Source organism: Pararge aegeria, chromosome 13, assembly GCF_905163445.1.
Source record: "Pararge aegeria chromosome 13, ilParAegt1.1, whole genome shotgun sequence".
In the NCBI taxonomy this organism is placed as follows: Eukaryota; Metazoa; Arthropoda; class Insecta; order Lepidoptera; family Nymphalidae; genus Pararge; species Pararge aegeria.
In genome coordinates, this window is record NC_053192.1 from 4,808,519 (window position 1) to 4,823,417 (window position 14,899).

At 35.8% G+C, this 14,899-nt stretch overlaps 3 protein-coding genes across 3 annotated transcripts; 1 reads left to right on the forward strand and 2 right to left on the reverse strand.

Annotated features, from left to right (window-relative positions):
• The first annotated feature begins 1,462 nt into the window (after positions 1-1,462).
• LOC120628857 (dynein regulatory complex subunit 2) lies at positions 1,463-12,611 on the forward strand. The gene is made up of 9 exons (XM_039897505.1): positions 1,463-1,603; positions 2,387-2,500; positions 2,629-2,767; positions 3,144-3,367; positions 8,447-8,644; positions 9,531-9,725; positions 10,300-10,452; positions 11,594-11,829; positions 12,482-12,611. The coding sequence occupies exons 1-9, from the start codon at positions 1,469-1,471 to the stop codon at positions 12,609-12,611; spliced, it is 1,524 nt and encodes a 507-aa protein (XP_039753439.1). The 5' UTR covers positions 1,463-1,468.
• On the reverse strand, positions 3,888-5,829 carry LOC120628858 (general odorant-binding protein 71). Its single transcript, XM_039897506.1, has 4 exons — positions 5,689-5,829; positions 4,471-4,713; positions 4,044-4,170; positions 3,888-3,963 (listed from the first exon to the last, which is right to left on the reverse strand). The coding sequence occupies exons 1-4, from the start codon at positions 5,809-5,811 to the stop codon at positions 3,950-3,952; spliced, it is 507 nt and encodes a 168-aa protein (XP_039753440.1). The 5' UTR covers positions 5,812-5,829; the 3' UTR covers positions 3,888-3,949.
• An 884-nt stretch (positions 12,612-13,495) lies between the features above and the next one.
• Positions 13,496-14,132, reverse strand: LOC120628759. The gene has a single exon (XM_039897369.1). It carries the CDS (start codon positions 13,987-13,989, stop codon positions 13,567-13,569), a length of 423 nt encoding a protein of 140 aa, XP_039753303.1. The 5' UTR covers positions 13,990-14,132; the 3' UTR covers positions 13,496-13,566.
• Between the last annotated feature and the right edge of the window lie 767 nt (positions 14,133-14,899).

Below are 14,899 nucleotides of genomic sequence, written 5' to 3' on the forward strand. Positions count from 1 at the left end.
TCTGGTCCAACTTAAGAGATAGGATAGCTTAGATATTTAATTATAGTCGCAGTTTTATTTTATTGCAAATTATTTGTCTATAATTAATTGACAGTCACATGTACTCATTTAAGGCTTAGCGATACTGAATACGATAAAAACAAAATCAGACGCAGACGAAGTCGCGGGTAACAGCTCGTTATATATGATAATAGTTATACATATTCTATTCCGGAGGCATTTATTAATTCTATTAGGCATTATCAAACTCTACAACTATATATCTCTCATCGTACAGCCGACTTACTTTGTAAATCCAATTACCACGAAAAGTGTAAGATAAATAAAATAAAATAAAATAAAGTGATGCTCAAAGTTGCGGCGCGTCCTAATTTCGTTGAAATAAAAAAAGTATTTACGTAATAAAAGCATTGCTATATGACGTATTGTTTTAATATTTTATTAAATTCATTCTCATTTTCAGTGTTTGTAATCAAATCTGGCAGTCTAAAACTACCACGGCGCTCAGTGGAATCCAACTTGAGTGTCTTTTATACATAATATGTATTTTTACATATAACGGTATAACTTATGGTCACTGTCAGTGCTCCTTTTGCATAACGCGAGCTATACCGTGACAAACGGTGACCGAAGTAATTTACACGGCCACGCCTGCACTTTATCGTAGTTAGTTGCTATGACACTTTTGTTTGCTCAATACTAATAGTTAATACCCACCTACAGTTTCGTTTAGCTCGTCACTTTTAGACATAGATTTTGGATTCCTCTCCATTTTAAAAAGTTACCGTTTTTATTACGCTAAACTTGTCGCTCTAACTTAGCAAGGGTAAGTTTATACAATGGTTATAAATAATATTTAAATTAATTAAGTTAATAAGAGCAGTAAGGAAACTTTTTCATTCCACTACAAGTTGGCCCTTGATTGCAATCTCACCTTGTGGTGAGTGAAAATGCAGTGTAATACAAAGGCCTAAAGTTAGGGGCTAAACTGTCCGTTAATAGTACAGAAGCAAAATTGCTAGGCGGCACGGCTTCGTCGGTAGCCAAGATCGAAGGTCAGGCTAGAGGAAATTCAGTTAATACGAATTATCAAATTACCCCCGCCGGAAATCGAACCCAGAATCTCCAACGCATAAGACACCGCGTACTACTGCGCTGGACGTTGTTTTTTACAGTGGTGACTGGCGACCAGTTTTGTTCCTATGTATTAACTCATAGGAAAAATGCGTAAAAAAACAAAATAAGTAAAGACTTTTCAATAAGTTTTATAGAATCAACATTTTATTCATTCGGTGTGTTAAAAACAACCATATAGAAAAAGCGAAAAGCGCGGTGCGGCATATCCTTTCACTGTTTCGGCTAATCACAGTAATGAATCAACCTCATGTCACCATTTATTGTAACCTCAATTGACTATTTTAGAGCACTTCTTTGAGTTGACGCAGCAGTTTTTACCGATACAACCAAAATGCCGAAAAAGGGTAAAGTGAACAAGTTGGCGCGCATGTCCGATGAGGAAAGGGCCCGGTACCTGCAACATCGCGCTGACGTTGAGGAAGAAGCACGTAGAAGGAAACGAGAACTGGTGGCCAGATTCATTAAGGTACCTACCGCTTGTGGTCATATTCAAACCCATCCATTATAACTTAAGTAGGGACATGGGTAACCTCGTTGGTCTAGTGGTTAAAGGAATTATGGTTTTTTAACATAGCTAACGCTTGCTATCAAAATATCTCATATCTATATGTTTCCCGTCACTTCGATGGCGTGGAAATATTACTATGTTGGTATGCCTGCTACTAAGCAAAAAAAACACGCCGATCTCTTGTTCTGTAAGAAATCAAAAACAAATTGATTTAAGGAAACCGTGCATTTTTCAGGGACAAAAATAACCCTTTTTGTTATTCCAAACTATAGACTATCTCTATGCAATATGTTATTTCGATCCTTTAAGCCTTTCTGGCGTGATTGAGTAAAAAACATCCATCCATTCAAATTTTCGCTTTTATAATATAAAAACAAGTATGGATTCCAAAAAGACGGAGCTGAGTGCCCAGAAGATTTACTATAGAGTAAGAGTTCACCCAACAACTTCCCGCCAAAAAACCGCCCGGCTGATGACAAGAATGTTAAGGTGTTTCACATATTTCATCATCTTGAAAACGAGCCTTTTGTCAGCAGGTTTACTCGATTTCACGCTATTAAACACGTCTACCCTGGAGTAGGTACTTATTAGTAATGTTATGTTATTTTTACCACGGCTTCAAAGAGATTATCGTCATCATCATATCTGTCGACCTTTTTGGAGATCGACTAACTCGAAGAGATCAAGTAACTCAACATCAAAAAACCTAAAGATACTCAGCTCCTACATTTTATTTTACAGAACAAATTGGACAAAGAAGAACAATTTGCAAAAATAAACACCGCGAAGATAAATCAAGAATGGCGATACATTCTGCGCAAAATAAAATGCAAGCAAATGGCATTAGACATACAGGTAAGAGTCGCAATCAAATATCAAGATATGAACCATTTTAAAATGTTCTTATCTCTACCAGAAGAATTTCAAAATTTCCCTTTTTCATTCATAAACATGATGTTTACTAAATAGTAATATGTTTTCAGGGTATGTTGAGCAGCTTCAATTTCCTGCTGGAGAGGAAAAATCGCCTCCTAAACTTTCTTATGCGCTCTACAGAGGATTCTGATGACCAGCACCGAAGAGCTTTTCAAGCTCATACAGAAACTTTGAGCTATTTTCTCAGTAAGTACTCGCTATTTCTTCTGTCTTAATAGTTATACATTTCACAGTTAAAGAATTAGGAGCAGCAACTGACTAGTGATGAATTTTAGTTTTCCTAATCCTAAGGTTGCCTGGCAGAGATTGCTGCTTAGTGATAAGGCCGCCTTTTGTATCCTAGTCCGTATGTGAAGTGTCTGTTCCCTTTTTTTTATTTTCTGAACTTGATGTGGAGTACAAATAAAGAGTATATATAAATTAATTATCCCTTTATGGTCATTTTAAACGCGGTCTTTGCTTACAGACAACTTCAGACATTCAATGTAAGAGGCATATCTAAACGCTATTTTAACAGCATTCTGTATTTTAAATACGATCTAAACGGTGTTGATGATTTCAGAAATTGGATCCCAGCGTCTCGACAAGCTACAATCCGCATATGAACTTCAAAAGAACAACTTTCTCGACACTTGGGACAAAGAGGAAATGGATATCACTGATAACCAAGATAGAGCTGAGTTTAAGTTGACGCTTGTGAAGTACATCCAGGATAGTGACTTTCAAACCTATAAGAAGGAGAAGGAAATAGAAAGAGCTACAAAGAAAAATGATGCACGGCTTGAGGTACGTAAAGTACGAATATATGTACGAATAATGCCTCTTGGACTATTATTTACTTTAACTACATAAAGTTAGTATTTATAGCTGATTACAACTGACCTTAGGACGCAAAATGATTGGTGGCATTCACTTCGCAAACATTCGTTCGTGAGCATTCGATACGCAAACAGATTTGGTCGTAATGAACACTTTGGTGGCCGCATAAAAACGAACAATTTTGGTTCCCGAAAAGATGCGGTAGCGCTTATTTTGTTCGCAGACAGAACAGTTAGACCTACGTCATTCCTACTTCTTGTGCGCGTAGGAATGTTTGAACGAGCAAACAGCGAGTGATAAGCGCAACGAATGCTCGAAAAACTAATTTTGCAAAGTGAATGCGCCCGGTGAATCCTTTAAAAGAAAAATTGATGTGTAGGTAGGTAAGTACTACCAAAATGTTTAATCAAATATGAACGCTTTACTTAAATGTCTATCATAACCTTGATTACAAATCAAAAAAGAAAACTTGGCTTCCCATTCCAGTCGTCGCAATTAGCCCGCCCTTTCTCCGATAAGCAAGTCAGCAAGCTATTGGAAAATTCGCACTTATCTTCTGTGTTCTCTGAAACATAAAAATACGTGAAGATGCATAATCAAATCTTTACTACTCATAACGATTTTCCCGTATCGAAATATTTACCATTATCCAATATTTGGAAGCACTCTTCAATGGATTCTTGTAGAAAATCCCTCAAGTCCTCGTTTTTCTCATCTTTAGTCAACGCATGTGTGACTAGATATCTGTCCGGCATACCACGATCATCTGTCTAGAAAAACAAATTAGCTATTTTACTAACAAGTAAAACATTAATGTTTCAAGTAACCTGAAGGATATCTTTTTTTTTAACATAGAACCAGCCAGAGTTGAAACCATAATCTCTCGTGACCTAATCGATTCACCAATTAAGTTACGGTCCTTATATATACTAATACAAAAATTTTGATTTGTATCATCAGTAGGATATTATTAGTGTTTGATATATTTTAAAATTTTTACCATATTTCAATGCAACATTTTGAACGTGAATTCATTAATTTGATTGGGATTGGGTAGGTCTTATACTCACCATATGTAAATTTTCCATAAAACAGTGAAGCACGCAAGCTTTGTCTATTTCTTTGCTGGAATTATTTTCACTGGAATTTTTTCCCTCCTTCTCATTTTCATGATTGTTCTCATGTTTCCCATTAGAGCGCTGCGAGTGAGGATTGTATTGGCTCCGCTGTCCAGAATTTATTTCTATGCGTTTTTCTCGTTTATACCTCCTTGGTAGCTTAACTGATGAGTAGTAGTTGTTTTGAGGGGCATCCTTTGAATTTCATAAAGTAAATCTTTGTAATAACAAATAACCATATCAAAGATACACATTAAACATTATAACCATTTTATTAAAATACTAGCGGACCCACGCGACTTCGTTCGCGTATGAGTCAATCGAGAAGCTAGAATAGATCTGATGCTAACCTCATAATCATCTATGTACCTACTATTATTTCCGTGGTATACTGAGCTGGTAAGTTGTCATTATTTTAGTTGATACATATATACATACATCCATCCTCACAAACTTTCACAATTATAATATTAGTAGGATGGTACGCATGCGTTCGCTGTATTGCGTATTTGCGAAGAGTTATGTCCTTTATCTCCGACAATATTTATTAGATCTTCATAAAAATTAGACAATACATGCTTGATAGTATACACTTTCAAATAAAAAAAAAATATTAAAATCGGTTCAAATTTAACGGAGCTATGAAATAAAATTTATGAAAAATTTCATCCCATTTCCCGGAGGAAACTTATTGTTTATCGGGATACAAAGTATCCTATAAGTTGACCCGGAATATCAGCAACCACTATATCGAATTTTATTTAAATCCCTTTAATAGTTTTCTCATGATGATGATGATTTCCCGGACAGACAGACAGACAGACAGACAGACAGACAGACAAAAATTAATAAAAATCTGTTTTTGGACTCAGTACCTATCGATTATTAAGCATCCCCCGGTAAAAAAATTCAAAATATATTAAATGTACAGAAATCTTTCAGTTACAGTTTTATTATAAGTATGTATAGATTTAAAAACATAAATAACCTAAAATAATGTAAGTTTCGAAAATAAACAAAATGAATAGGCATAGTGCCTAACTGTGAAGTTCCAAACAAATTATCAGGCCAAGGTAAGTCAAGGATCTCCAGGAAAGAGTCCGTTTTGTAATTTAAACTATTGTTTAATTAAAGTTATTCAATCAAATAAAAATTATGCATATGACTTACACCATATTCTTCACTCTGCAAAAATTCATCTTGCCCTCTTAAACGTTCGGTTGTACCATAACTATTTCTCATACCATTTCTAGCTCCGCTATAGTCTGTCCCCATATTATTCATGTTACCCATTCTATTGTCCCTTCCATTATTAGTGCTGTATCTTCCATCGAATCCTCTATTTTCATTCATGCTATTCTGTGTCCCATCGTTTCTTCTATTGTTATTATCTCTATAGTCTTTATTTCTATCTCTATCTCTCTTGTTATCTCTATTACCCATTTTATCTTCCCTGTTGTCACCTCTGTTATTTCTTTCCCATTGATTTCTTTGATTTTCACTTTGATTTCTCCACTCGTTTTCAGAAGATTGCTGTCTATTTTCACTGCTCGTTCCCTGTTGCTGTTTTAGGCAATTATTGAAAACTTTTCTTAGCTCATCATTCCTTGGACCATGTTCTGATCGGCATGTAAGGGCCTGATTACGAAAATAATATTTAACATAGACGTTTTTTTTAATAAAAATAATTAAAACTTTAATGAAATGGTAATTTCAAATTCTTTAATTGATAGTACAATTGTAATATTGCATTAAACCCATCTTTTCACATTGTTTCGTAATTCCTCCTGTTAATTAAATAAATAAATGAATAATAAATTAATCAATGCTATCCATGTTATTTTGCTTTGCAGTAACGATATCCTTCTTAATTTATACTTAATACTTACTGTACACTCCACAATGAGCAAAATTAATAAAGCACAATTGACAAAAAGTCCCATTTTCCCGTTTGCTCACAACTTCAAAAATAACATCAGTGTCCATAAAACACCATATTTATATGAAAGAATCTACGCTTCGCTACCTCGGTGACCCAATAGTACCTAATACAATGCGTAAATTATATCGTATGGTTAGAAAAAACGGCAAAATATAAAGCTGCCCGTACATTAACTAAATTGTAGGTACATGTCTATAACTTGGTACTTATTTATAACTATAGGTTCAAGTCCGAGTACCTTAGATGATCCAGTAGTGAAATAGTTTTAGTACCTAAAGTAATAGTTGCATTAAGTTTTCGAATAGTTATCCAGTATAGTTTAGAATACTTTTCATCCTACGCCGGTAGACAAAAAAAAACGAATAACAGTAGGAAAAAAAATGTATTTTTTCCTAACCTATAACCAATTTTTTATAAGATACACCACAGTGCTATCTAAGCTATATAGAATTTCAATGAAAATGATTGTGTATTTGACTGACGTAATAAGTATATCTAGACCACATCTAGACATAACATATATGATATATTAGCTAGATTCGGTTATGGATTGGGTGTTATGGTAATGAAAAAGGCTGGGTCAGGGAATGATAATAAAATGTTTTTTTCATGTAACAAAGTAATGAATTAAAATCGACTTTGGCACCCTTGCAATTGAAGCTGAAATCTTACCCACTAAGCTATAACCGATTTTTTATAAGACACACCGCTGTGCCGTTTAACTATATAGAATTTCAATTTATTGAAAATTATGGTGTATCTCACGACCTAATAAGTGTATCTGGACTAGTTACGTTTACGTTGTACATATTGGCTAGTTACGGTTATGGATTGGGTGTTACGTTAGTGAAATTACTTGGTCTGGGAATGATAATAAAATTATGGCTTACGATAAGTGCTAATGAATAAAACGTTTTTTTTTTGTGAACAAAATTAAAAAATGTTTTTCATACATTTTTCTATTTAGACCGCAATTTGTCACGGCAGTCAAGAATGTTGACGGGCGGATGCTCGTGTAACAGTAATTGCAGGAAGACCAGCTGTGACCGATTGCAAATCACCTTGTTTAGGTTTACATGACGGCTATTTATCGCAGGACACCTTGTTATAGTAAGTAGCTACTAGGGTTGTAACAGCCTTGTTAATTTGTATGTTCGACTGCCGTGCGATTCCCGAAAATGTATTTTTCTCAGCAGGTTATGATAAGCGCTAATATCCTCCCCTGTGCCTCAAATATAAAAGAACCTTATCGGTTGATGCCAGCTTAGCACATCTCTGGTAGAAAACACAAACAAATAGATACACCAGGCGGCCCAAAGGTCGTGCACACATAACCACGGTGTGGCTCCGCGCAGTCACCGTGAAACAACACTACGTCGTGCCGCGACACGTTTTGTATACGAGGTACTATATATTAGTAGTTCTCCAAAACTCGACTAAATTATTCATAAAATTTATCACTACCACATATCTGCTCTTAAGAAGTCCTCCGTCATGGTTCATTATTAAAAGGTATGGATTCACCCGCTGACCTAATAGATTAACCCAATGTTTTCTTTGGTTCTGTATTTTCTTCATACGTCGTCTTAACAGTAATAGGAGAAAAATACGTCTCTATATCTAGACAAAAACTGAAGTAAAAAACTCGTCGATCGATCGTGCTGCGGCAAGACGTCGTGCCGTTTCAGGGTTACGGCGGTGGTAATGGGTCCACACCCTAACTTTTAATGGTTTTTTTAGCCAAACAAAGGCGATTGATTCTGCGTAACTGACGGCGTTTTAGTTTGCGTCCAGCGTGCGGCCAATTACAAAACATATGAGGCTTCTCACTTACTCCTCAAGTTAAATTACGCATGGCAACATTTTGCTAAACGTGTTCCTTGCTCTTTCATGTGTTGCTGTTTATAGGCGACGATGTTCCACTTGACACCAAGTAGACCATCTGCTTTGTTGTTCGTTGCTGTTGATCTCCAACTTTCTCTACAGCATGAAGAAGAAATGCACAGCCTTTGTAAGCCGAAGCAGCTGGAAATAGACCTGTACTGGACGAAACTGCGCGACATCTACAATATGTACTTGGAGAAGCACAACCCGATAATGGGTCACTATAACAGTCTGCGGGAGAAAGATGAATTCTATCAAAGCGATATCGCCAAAAACGATATACAGATACAACATGCTACGGTAAGAGATCATTACCGCCCAGTAAGCATAGTCAGACAGAGGTCCGTCGTGCGGTAAGTTCTGTACGAGGCGAGGACTCTTACTAGCCTCATAAACATCTGTGCACATTTAACAAAAGATCATTGGTTTTGGGTCATATTTGGGTCGTTAAGATGAAGCCAATGATGCTCAAATTAATAAAACGGACTATAAGTGGACTCCTACTTACGGCCTTGACCCCTTCTCAGTGTGGAAACCCGTGCTCTGTAGTGGGCCGGTATGAATTCATGTGATTATGACGAATAAGAGCTTCACAAAAGTGGCACATCTATACAAACATACCTACATAAGACTTACACAAAAATGTGATAACATCGAACGTTTTGTTTCGACTATCGAATGGTGACTTAACTATGTAACGTTCGAGCTTCATCATACAAAAAATAAAGCCAAGGCCGACCAGCAGCGTCCAAACTACGCACTTTATCATTAACAACCCATTAGCGGTCCGCTACAGAATACGGGACTTTCCCGGGTTTAGGCCGTAGTCTACCACGCTGGCCAAGTGCAGATTGGTGCACTTCATACGCCTATGAGAATATTATGGCGAACTCTTATGGATGAAGATTTCCTCACGATCAGTATACCTTTAGCGTTAAAACAAATGACATTTAGTTGCTAAAATGCACATAACTAAGTTAGAGGTGCTTGCCAGGGTTTGAACTCGATCCCCTGAAAGTGACACCGAAGTCCTAGCCTAGCTATCACCATGTCACTAGGCTACCACAGCTTCGCCCTTAGCGTGGTTCAAAATTGCGTCAAGCGTGAATAACGCAGGACGCAAACTTACACGCCTCTTATAAGTAAGCAGCATTTGCCTTATTTTTTTGTTTAACTCCGAATGCAGGAAATTTTACTGACTCTTCAAAGTGAATGGATCAAAACGACGAATACGATGAACAATAAACTAATGCGTATGAGCAATCATAAGGAAGAATTGGCAAAGAAGTACTGGCAAATGAAAAGGGAAACCAAAACTGCTAGAGGGAAAGAGGAGCAGATGCTGTCTGTATTGGTCGATGCTAGTCAGGATGCCATAAAGGTAAACCGTGTCAATCGAAAGCCGAAGTACCGTTGACAATACTAGAATAATTTCATGAAGCGTATTATTAACTAGAATACAAATTTGCAAAAACGAAACTTAAATACTCACCTAAACATTTCGACTGGAGTCTGAAATTGCTTAAAATACATTCACTAATATACTACATACCTATCAGTTATAAAGGTAAATACATAGGGTAAAGGCTCCTGCTATACGATCTTTGTAAATATTTGAGGGTATGCAGTGCTTCTGTGCGTGTATGAAGTAAGCACAAAAACAGTTGCTTTGGATAATGTCAAAATACCGTCTATGGTACAGTTTTGTCCATTCTTCCCATCCGATTGTTTTACAAACTCTCTACTAAAGCTATCGACATGCAATTTGAAATACTTAGTTGTATGTACATTAACGATTCATAGTTTAAAAAAAAGTTGGTAAAAAAATTTGAAACTTAAAATTGAGATGCGCAATTAGGAAAGTTACATTCTAAAACCGAATTATTCCAGCCTGTTTTTATTTAGCTTAGTATCTAAGCACAGACAAGTTGGAAATCATAACTGCTTTGTTTTAGCGACTTCAAAATGTAAATGAAAAGTTGGAAAAAATCAAACAAATGAGTGAAATCTGCAGTAAATATGAGAAAGATCAGGACAAACTATTCCTTGAAGATCCCGACTCTTATGGAACTAATGACGATTTTGACACATTGGACAGTGCCATGATTGTAAGCTCATTTTGTATAATTTTGTAGTCTATAAATACAGATCATACATATTCTATATGCATACGGATTATAAAACTGATATATTGTTAGTTTCGTAAAATGGAAGTTCGTACGCAAACATAGTCGTTGAGGATCACTGCCTCGTAAAAAGAATTGCCTTGCGTGTCTCGCGAAATATCGAAAATACGAGATTTGAATTTACTTATTTCGGATTTTTTTCTCTTATACAGTATTTAATTACGAAAGAGTGAAGAACATAAATGTTTTTCATTGTCTAGGTGTTTATCTGTATATTATAAGTATTTATGTATATTATTCATAAGAAATATTCATCAGTTATCATAGTACCCATAACACAAGCTATGCTTACTTTACGGCTAGACGGCGATGTGTGTATTGTCGCCTACTTATGTCCCTATAAATATAAATATACTACGACAATACACACATCGCCATCCAACCCAAAGTAAGCGCAGCTTGCGTTAAGGGTACTAAGATGACTGATGAATATATTAATGAATAATATAAAAAAAATACTTATAATATGCATATAAACAGCCGGACACTAAAAACCATTCATTTTCATCACACAAACATTTTCCAGTTGTGGGAATCGAACCCACGGCCTTGGACTCTGGACCTTCAGGAGGAAGGTTTACATGTATAGTACATACATAATATGGTAGAATATGTAATAATTATAGATGTTTCTAATGTGTTGTCGTAAATAAACTCCTTTTTTGCGCTTACATTGCAAACGCTGGCTGATCACTTCGGGATAGATCAAATACTTAGTGTTGTACACATTAAAAAGGTCTACAAAAAAGTTTGCGACGGTTTATGTTTACCTCCAATGTTTCTTTTACGTTTTACAAAAAAATTACGGGATATTTACAGAACTATTTTAAACAGTACAGTATTATTACATATCCAATTAAATACATTAAATACGTTCTGCATTTCATGCAGATCAAAATTGTACATTACAGCATTTCATTCGAATAACTATCTTAGAGGATACCAGAGATTAAAAATCTAACTCCCAGAAAACTAATGAAAATTACATACACACTTACATATACTGCAGCGAAGCCGGGGCCTGCATATAATAAAGGGTGTCAATTTAACGTTTATTTTTCAGGATGAATGTAAAGAATACAAAAAGATGGACAAATTCCTCCTAAAAGTAAATAGAGTAAAGGTCCAGACTATGTGCCTCAAAACAGAGAGGAACAAGCTCGCTAAAGAAAACATTCAACTTAAGCAATACATCAAGAGATACCTCACAGAACTAGCCCTCAAGGGTGGTAAAGAGAGGCCCTTGAGTATGAAGCTGCAATCCGAAATGCAGAAAATAGATTTGAATGGGAAATTATTGTGCGTATTTCTAATCCGTATTCACAAATATTATTTTGAACTATTTATTTATTCCTATTATATTTATTTGTCGACCGACAGGCTCAATTTGGTTTACCTATATCTATTATTCAGGGTTGGTATTTAGAATTCATTGTAAGAAACTCAGAAGGCGCATAACGCCAAAAAAAAAAGTTCGGGTGAACTTGGGAACTGTATCCAGGGCTTTGTTGTATATACAACGTGTAGCCGAATTACGAAATAATGTTGAAGGATGCATTAGTATATATCATAAGGAATCACCCTGCAAAAATATTAAATCAGAAGAAGCATATTTATTTTCTCATACAAACGAATGCAAAACATTTTAACTGTTTACTTATAACAACGGTAAAAGCCCGACACGCACATAGTATCTACGATGAGCGAAATGTACCTGATAAAGTAACAGGAGTCACACTATTTTAATTTTGCATATGATGTTACGGTATCTGATTTCTTTCAGTAAAAACTATAGCAGTAGTTTACTCAAAAACTATTAGGTTATAAGAGACAGTACCTACATAATGTTCCTCTAAAACCTATGAAGTATTATTTCGATTTTTAAATACATGTTGTACCTATATGGAATATTACAGGAAATTCTATTAAAATAATATAATATTTTACCCAGAAATCGACCAGTGACTTGTATTGAGGGAGCCTTATCGAATGTTGTGCTGCATGAAAAAAGGATGAAGTTGCAGGAGAAAAAGACTAAGGAGTTGGGATCCATCAGGGCCTACCCTCGCGTTTGTTTGTAATGGAATATTATTCGGAATCTACATTAATATTCATTTCTAGTCATGGCTATCAATTATTAGTTTTATGTTTACAAAGTGCTTGTTACCTGTATTTACCATCAATAAAATATCTGTGTAACAAAGCTAACTCCCACAAAACCTAGTTTTTTTTGTATTATTCACCAACTGTTGCCTGCAGCTTTGTAGGCGGTTTTTTGGTTTTTCATGAATCCTGAGGGAACTGTACATATTCCAGAGATAAAAAGCAGCCTTTGTGTTAATCCAGTGTATAATCTATCTCCTTTCATAATTTCATTCAAATTGGTTTAGTAGTTTTTGTGTGAGAGAGTAACAAACATACATACATAATACAAACTTTCGCATTTATTATATTAGTAGGTTACTACAATATATATTACTACACAAATTGTAGTAGAATAAAAAAGTTCTAGACCGTAATCTGGTATTGAGGGATGGTAAGTGAAGATGAAGTCCAAGAGTGGCAGCCTAACCTGTTTCATGAAACCCTTATCCCTAGTTTATTACTACTGCCATGCTTATTTTAGCTAGCAAGCATCATTGGTTTATTCCACTGTGCAAGGCATGTATGCAGGTGTAATTAGGACATACGAGGCTTAAAACCTACACCTAGTTGGTCATGTAAGGGTGTCGGTAAAAACAAAGTATTTAAAACGCAACCTGGTAAGAGTAGCACAAGCCTTGTTACTTACAATATGCATAATCTCAAGAAGTCGGACCAAAGTAAGTCATCAGTGGTTGCGAAGATATTTTTTTAGGAACTTAAGTGTTCTAAGGTACAATAATCTCAGACAGCCAACCAAGTAAGATTGTATGCAGTGTAAGTTTTCAATTGGATACATAGCCCTAAAAAGAAACAAGTTAGATACAAAAATAATTACATTTTATTAAAACGAGTACAAACTTAAATATGAAACCTTAAGACAAAAAATTAAACTCAAAACTTCTCATCCATTGCGGTGACACCTTGCATACTAGAGTCTTCACCTAAATTCCATGGATCATCCAATGCTGCCAGCAGCTTAGCAAGACTTTTATAACCTTCTACATCAACGTTTTTCGCCATATCGCCAGAAAATGGAACATATTCATCGCAAACAATAACCTTCCCTTGCGATACTCCGTGAATCTCGTACCAACCTTCCAAGGGCTCACTTAAAGGTTTCTTAAGTCTAATAAGGATTTCTTGGTCATCAACAGTTTTGACATAGAAACCTTCGCTAGCGGAAACTTTTGTAACTTTTCCCCATAGACTCACTTTGGCGCCGTTTCTTTGTGCGAGGTTACCGGCCGTCACGTAGGGAACGTACTCATCGTTGTCGGGATATTGACTGTCTTCGAGGTCGTCTTTATCGGCCATTTTGTTTAGTTTTTGTATGTTATACAATACTATAATAATATCCTTTTTGTTATTTGCTTAAAACTTTAGAAATAGCAATTATTGAACTAAAACTACAGTACAAACTACAAATTCAAAATCTGTCATTTGCACATGTCATTCATATTGCTGACATTGACAACCAAAAGTTCTCTGTGTTGACAACGACATGGCAGGGCAGGCTAGGGATGTATTTCAATTTGTTGATAAAAAGTTATTCCAAAGCTATTACAGTGCATACAGATATTTTTCAATAAAACTCAAATCACGTCGTCTTCATCATGACCTGAGGGCAGTGATAATCGATGCCAGCATTACTTATTAATGGATCGCCAGGTGGTAATATCTTGAGCCTTTCGTAATGAGCCTTAGATATTATTCATATCTTATATGCATTATGCATTTGCAAATGATGTCGATCCAACAAAGGGTCGGTACTCTTCCTCTGCAGCTTCTTTTACCTTCCACGCGGCCCATAATATATACGGCCGCGGTCGATAAGGCGTTCTAAACAATCAGGCCTTTTCCTTGCTACGTGACCAAAATGTGAGAGCTGTCTGTGAGCATATAGACTAAGGAGACGGGTCTGGATTTTTACATCAATCCATGGGACACCTAACATTGTGCGCCAGCACCACATTTCTGAGGTATATGTTATGGGGCTGCTGATATAGAAACTACATTTATTCTACAGCTTTGCGATCGATATATAGACTACGATCACGCGAATTCCTTCGTGCCAAATTTAATAAAGTTAAAGTTCGTGCAAAGTTTAAACAATATATTAAAACACATTTAACCAATCGTGATTACACTACACGATTAATGAATTCCTTAACGACAAGCCACTCCGCTCTCATCTCTCACAAAACAGAAAAATTCTAAAGATTGT

Bases quoted from the DNA above. Each gene is read 5' to 3' on its own strand.
- LOC120628857 (XM_039897505.1), top strand. From the start codon at position 1,469: ATGCCGAAAAAGGGTAAAGTGAACAAGTTGGCGCGCATGTCCGATGAG. The intron at 2,768-3,143 runs GTAAGTACTCGC...TGATGATTTCAG, and splicing joins AACTTTGAGCTATTTTCTCA to AAATTGGATCCCAGCGTCTC. The intron at 10,453-11,593 runs GTAAGCTCATTT...TTTATTTTTCAG, and splicing joins CATTGGACAGTGCCATGATT to GATGAATGTAAAGAATACAA.
- LOC120628759 (XM_039897369.1), bottom strand. From the start codon at position 13,989: ATGGCCGATAAAGACGACCTCGAAGACAGTCAATATCCCGACAACGAT.
- LOC120628858 (XM_039897506.1), bottom strand. From the start codon at position 5,811: ATGGGTAACATGAATAATATGGGGACAGACTATAGCGGAGCTAGAAAT. The intron at 4,714-5,688 runs GTAAGTCATATG...TGAAATTCAAAG, and splicing joins TGCAGAGTGAAGAATATGGT to GATGCCCCTCAAAACAACTA. The intron at 4,171-4,470 runs GTGAGTATAAGA...TTGTTTTTCTAG, and splicing joins TTATGGAAAATTTACATATG to ACAGATGATCGTGGTATGCC.